Here is a 6,698-nt window from a genome sequence, read left to right as displayed (position 1 = left end):
TAACTTGAGTCAATCGTGCGTAATTTGCTTTGCGCGTGTGCAATTTGATCCAATCATATGTAATTTGATCTATCCGTGCGTGCTCAACTCGATTTGTGGGTGTGTAACCTGATCTGTGTGTGTATCTCGCGATTTGTGGCGTCCAACACGATCAATGGATGCGTAACTCACGATTTGTGAATGTATATCTACGGTGACCAGATGATAGTGTCCAAAGGCTTCAGAGTGGCCCCTAAACAGCCCAGACTTCACAGACTTGTATCAGGACATTTGAACCCGTGTTCTGTGTTACTTTTGAGAATAAAAGCTTTTGCACTTTTGCTGAGGTCATGTCAGAAAGCATCCGCTGTGAACCCTTTTTACAATGTGCTACAACTAAGCAGAACAATGAGAATATGAGGGGTAGCAAAGTAAAATAAAAACACGCATGAAGACCGAGTCATGTAGAATGTTGTTATGTTCTTTGAAACATCCCCAGTGATCCAAAAATATCTTAATTTACTACACCAGGCTCATTACTGCTGCATGGCCCAGGGCTGGTGCTAATGCATCCAGCACTGCCCTCCGCTTTGCCAGGGCCCGGGGCCCCTGGGCTGCTCTAGGCTAGGGACCAAATGTCTGTGGTGAACTGGTGAACTCAAAACAAAGCAGACCATTAAAGTGTGACATCAGGACTGTGTGTTGTGCATTAGCTTGAGTCTAGTGACCGGCCATAATGTGCATTTGTGTCTAGTCAACAACGCTTAGCACTCCCACAAATTCAGTCCTGATCTTAAGGGTGCCTTCAGGTGCTATGGCCCAATTCTGTTTTCACAAGCTTTTACTTGATTTTAATTTTTGTCTGAACCTATTTTTATGTGTACAATATTGCATGATGCATTTTAGAGTTCTTTATGTATGTCTTCTTGCTGCATACGCATAAAGTTTGCCAAATGAAATGTGCTTAAGTGTAAAGAAAACGATCTTGAACATGTTCTTGACAGACCAAATTAACTTCTTTGAAGTACTAGCTAACTTGTCTCAGGGAAAAACTAACACATAGCTTAGCTTACATTCAAGCATGGTCATTAGCTAAAAGCGTATTTATTCATTTATTGAGGTTAAAGTAAGAGTGGACTTAGTTGTACACTGAGATGTGTTCTTTCTCTGCATTTGACCCAATCTTTTTATTCTGTCCATTTGTCTACATTTGACCAACTGTGGCAACATAAGCACTTGTGCCTCAGAGCGCAAAGTTCCCAAGTCTGAATCCTTCTGTGTTCCTTTGGGTTCTTTTTAAATCTTCAGGATTCTCCCATCAGCTTAAAGACATCCAGCTTCCGCCAGTTCTTCTGACCATAAACCCTTAATCTGGCGATGGGGATGGGATCTGCACTCACCCAGTACTCCTCACAGGATGTACAGTATATACATTGATAATACGCCCGGGCGTTCTTCTCCAGACTCAGAGTCCAAGAGCACCTCGATGACTGGCCTGTTCTGCCTGTTTTATATTGATGGGAGAAACCGGAGCGACCACAGGATGTCCTGGTTTCCCACACAGGCTAACCACTCTGCTACCACTGTGCTGGGTCTATTCGTTTGGAGTAAAACATTGGTAGACTCAGCCTGTGCCTACTATATTCTTCCCTGGTCTTTTTCTGGCACGGCTGCACTGCTTCTGTCACTGCAGCAGAGTGATGAATAAACCATAAACATGCATCCTGTATTATTTATGATCTTTCTTACAAGAAAGAGAGAAATCACAGAGGAGAAGACTAAATGGGACATCTGGATGGAAGGCTACACAGAGACACATGACAAGTTCTCTCAATTTTGGATTTTATAAGAAAGATGTGTTTCATTTTGCATAAACTGAAGGTTTGTTTGTCCTGTTGGGCTAAATAGAAAATAACAGGAAGCTTTATTGTTATAGGCTGTTTTTTCTTCTTCTTTTTGTTCCATGACTGATGCGAAAAGTCTTTTTTTCTGTCTTTGTGATCCAGAGCTGTCAAGGCTGATTTTGATCATTTCTCCCACATGATTATATATATATATTTTTTCTTTTCTGCAGCGCCTGGTCCGGCAGAGCGGCGTTATGTTGTGGTGACGGAACAAAACAGTGCCACAATTTTGAACTCGGACTTCTTCATTCTTTGGTTAAGTCATTTTAAATCGATATTGTGATTGAAGTTGTCCAAAATATAAAATAAGGATCCACGGTTGTCATAGATTATAAAGCGGACAAAAGCATAATCGACATAATTCCCACTATCTTCTACTGTCTAGTTTGTATAATATTTACCTGACAAAAATAAGGTTGAAGGGCCTTTCGACTCCAGGGCCTTTCTGTGCAGAGTTTACTTGGTTCTCTCAGTTTCCGGGTGGGTTTTCTCTGGGTTCCGGTTGGGTTTTCTCTGGGTTCTGGTTTCATTTTAAAACATGCAGAACAAGTCAAATCCTCCAGCTTATGTTCTGACCAAGTCTAACTCAAGATCATGACAGGGGTCCTTGAGCACTGTAGCCTCCTCTGCTCCTGTCAGGTCCTCCCTGGGGCATTGAAGGATGGGTCAAATGTAGATGACACAGTTCCACGGGGACAATAAAGGCTAATCTAACATCTTCATTTGACCCAGCTTCAAAGTCACTGGGCAGAGCAGTGGACAGTGAGCATGGTAGCTTTGAGTCAAGAGTAGCCTCTGACTACCTTGTGCAGTATTTGGTCCATCTTGTACTACTGTAAATGCTTCTGGAGAATACTGTTTGCGTCATGTATTTTTAACGCCTGTTTAAGCATTTCTCTGATCCACCTAATCCACCTGTCAGTCTTTTAATCCATTGGAAACACGCTCCAATAAAGCTTCAAACAACGAAGAGTAGGACGGTCAAGTTACAGATCCGATCTGTGGAGTGGTGAGGAGGAACATGTGTTTTTTCAAGGCAATAATACACTTGTAAATGACTAAACACAAGAACGATATGTACATGGAAACAAGCAGGCGGAGGACTATATGATGCACATCGAAGCTTATTCAGAAGGAGAAATCCATTAGTTACACAATGGTGTACGCCTGCAAGCCAACTAATTTATGTGTCTGTAGTTATGTAAGTATTAGGACTTTTGGGGTCAGACACAGCTTGCGTCACAGTTTCCTCCTGATGACGCTCAGCACAAAATAGAATTATCCCTCTCTTCTGTGACGTGGTAAGCTGGATCACAAGTTTTCACATTTTGCACGCTGTGTCTTTGTCTGTGAACCAGGAAGCAGCTGGTCCTGAATCATCCTGACAGTGCAGCGTACAGGGACTGGAGGTGCTATATCTAGAGCTGAACTAAGCCAAGCAAAACTAAGACATTTCTAAGCCATCTGCGGAAAGAAACCAACATACCTGTTATATCTTTGGTTTTTGAGTCTATTTAAGGATATTTTAAAATATTAACCACTGACATCAAAAAATGTTCAAATTATATCAAATAATATATTTTTTTCTGACAAACTTAGCAATTAGATTAGCTATTTATGTTTATTCTTAGATGCTTGTCCTCCATTGGGATATATTTATATAACGTACTTTTAAGACTTTAAGCCGCTACTTTTTTCCAATGCTATGAACCCTGCAGATTTTTACTGGCTAACGGCCACCAGGGGGCAATCTATCAGGAAGAGCAAGCGTTTGACACACTGCAGATGAAGATGTCACTCGTAGTACAGTGTAAGACGATGACTGACGATGACTGAAAAACGACAAGTGACAACGATGAATGACAATGTCCTAAAATGTACACTGTACACTGGACAGTGGTCACTGTGTGCTTTATTACAATCCGACTCATATTCACAGAGATATTAAGTCTAATGAGGAAGTGAATCTAGACGTGGCAAAATGCAAAGACACACTCAGAGCGCAGACATGCGATATACGGCGATCTGCAGTTTAGAACCTACCGCGGTGAAATTAAACTTTCTTGGCCAGACCTGATCCCTGCATCACTGCCATGTAACTGTGTAAATATCTCTAAGCACAAGCTCAGGAGCAGATGATCCAGATGTGAAGACACAGACACAGATAGATCAGCTCACACAGAGCAGAGGGGACAGCTCAGATGTGTCTGTTTGTTAAACTTCAAAATGCTGTGTTTTATTACAATCCAACTCATATTCACTGAGAAATTAGTCTAATTAGTGTGCACGGCGAGACCCCCGGTTCAAAAGACATTTATTTTTGATATATTGAGTTGAATTGTTGCTAAGATCAGTATTACATATATATAGTTTTGAGCTATTTATGTTTCAATAATTGGATTTTGTTCAAAGGTCACATTTTAAACACGTCCAGGAGAAATAATATATATAAATGTAGTGTAAAATATATATATATATATACGGAAGACGGGATCATTTTATAGTTTAATGTAATAATGTTTGCAAAGGACTTAAATAATTGTGATTCATCTTGCAGCACTAGCTAAGAAGGAAAGCTTTATATTACAAAATCTATAAAATCGACTAATTGCGCATCTACCTCTTGTCAAAATGATGCTACATACTTTTATTTAAGGTATACATTTATTAAATAATACAACAACAAAAAAATCAACGTGACAAACAATCAGTGAGACATTTGTACAAAAAAATTCTTATCAAAACAAACATTATCATTATATTTGTACAGTTTCATAAAGGACTAAACTAGGCATGCTCCTGTACACGTCATATTCATATTTACAGTCTCGACTTTGTCCAACTGTGTCCAAACTACAATAATGAGCACATTCTTTAAACGGTCAACGTCAGCTGACACAAATAATCATGCAGAGCTCTTCTTTGGACTGGCTTTATATACTGTGCTTTATAGTGTCAGATATTAATAGTTTTGAACATCATTTCATTGATATTTGACGTTTTGTAGGTGTCTGGCGCCCTCTAATGGCAGTTGTGGGGAGTGAAGCAATTGATGTGAAAAATTAGCAGCATGGCTATTGTCAACTCACCACAGACAGATGCATGCTTCAAAGTAACGCAACTTTTAATACTTAAAGGTGCAATATGTAGATTTTCTGGTGACGGGCCCCACTCCTACTTAGTATACCGTATTTTCCACACTATAAAATGCCCTGGATTATAAGGCACACTGTCAATGAATGTCTATTTTCGATTATTTTTCACATATAAGGCGCACCAGAATATAAGGTGCATTAATCGAAACAAAACATGTACAATACAAAATCGCTTCGAGATCAGTAAGCACAACCAGAATTAATCCTTGTATAAGGCACAGGGGATTATAAGGTGCGCTGTCGTTTTTAAAGGCTTTTAAGTGCGCCTTGCAGTGCGGAAAATACGGTAACACAGTATAGCATTAAACGACGGCTCACAGTAAGATTGCATGTTTTCCGAACTATTATTTTGCTGTTTTCTGGTCACCGCAATTACAGCGAATCAACATCTTATTTACTGTTTACTGCACAACCCTCGCTCATCCACTGCACCACGAGCCACATGTGACACAGCAAATGCCCACAGCAGAGTTAGTCCCCATTAAGTCCATTAAGTCACCATGTTTCGACCTCTCTGAAGCTTTATCATTATATTCAGAATCTAAGTTTCTGCATGCGTTTGAGAACTCTTCTGTCCCATGTCACAGCGCCACACTCAGGCCCTGTACGTGTATGACAGCGGTTTCAGTGGTGAACCGGTGCCATGTTTATGAAATTTGTTTTTGAAACTATAGCCGGTTTGTCTCTGTCTGAAAATGAGCCCCGGGCCACAGAAAAGTAACTAAGTGCACCTTTTGCCAAGCATGGATGAATGCAAATCTAGTCAAGGTTTGTTTTTGAAGACGGGAAAGTCTAACATGCTACAACAAGCTAAATAAAGTCAATTAAACGTAACATGAGCTTAAATAAAACCACTTTAAACATTGGAATTGTGCTATGGACAGCTGAAACACATTTGAATCTGAACCAAACAAAGTCACTGGATTAAACGCTGCGCTTCCTTCTCCGCCCTCACGTGGTGTCTCCGGTTCCTGCTCTTTTTCATTTCCTGCATGTGTTTCCACTTGCTGGCCCCTCTTCCTTTGGCCCTGGACGGTCTCTTCTCCAGCCACAGCGAGTCGCAGTACTCCTCCAGTGAGCCGTAGGGGGCGCTCATCACCCGGAGGTAGTCCTTGTAACGCTGCTTGGGCTCAGCTTTGAGGTGGACATCGTCGGCGGGTTTGGAGGCCAGTTGTGCGTGCGTTACCAGCTGCAGTTGGATTCGGAGGAGGGTGTGGGTGAAGTGGGAGTGCTCTTGAGCGAGGCACGTGTAGGAGCCGGCGTCTGAGGGCCGGACCGAGCGGATCAGGAGGCCTCGGTTTGTGTAGAGCATGCGGTCGTCTGCTTTGATCTGGAAGAGGGACAAAAGGTGAATGGTACTACAATATTTTAACTGCACTTAAACAAGATCAAATCAGTTTAGTTATGCTTGAAATCAGAATATTAATCTCAGTTTGTGTAGTTCTGATCGTAGGCTTAATTCCACAGGACAGTGCAGCGTGAAATGAGGGTGAGAGGAGGGTGGACATTCGGCAAATTGTCTGTCGGAGCAGGAAATTAATCTCAAGTCACATGTGCTGTAGCTTTAACCACTCAACCACTGGTACTGGGCAACATTTTTAAATGTTTAAATGTTTAAATGTTTCTTATTTCAAGTTGTTTGTCAGTGGTAATTTCCCCT

At 41.2% G+C, this 6,698-nt stretch overlaps 1 protein-coding gene across 1 annotated transcript in view; it reads right to left on the bottom strand.

Moving 5' to 3' along the window:
* Positions 1 to 4,528: 4,528 nt before the first annotated feature.
* sema3d (sema domain, immunoglobulin domain (Ig), short basic domain, secreted, (semaphorin) 3D) overlaps positions 4,529 to 6,698 on the bottom strand; it is a 97,393-nt gene continuing 95,223 nt past the window's right edge. Inside the window, exon 17 of the mRNA XM_072435729.1 lies at positions 4,529 to 6,368. Within this exon, the coding sequence (XP_072291830.1) occupies positions 5,955 to 6,368 (414 nt within the window). The 3' untranslated portion in view covers positions 4,529 to 5,954. The remainder of the gene's footprint in view (positions 6,369 to 6,698) is intronic.

Source organism: Eucyclogobius newberryi, unplaced genomic scaffold (genome assembly GCF_026437365.1).
Source record: "Eucyclogobius newberryi isolate DKJ021-1_F unplaced genomic scaffold, fEucNew1.0.hap1 SCAF_7, whole genome shotgun sequence".
NCBI classification, from domain to species: domain Eukaryota; kingdom Metazoa; phylum Chordata; class Actinopteri; order Gobiiformes; family Gobiidae; genus Eucyclogobius; species Eucyclogobius newberryi.
Note: the sequence above shows the minus strand (reverse complement) of the source record. Positions and strands in the feature narration are given on the sequence as shown.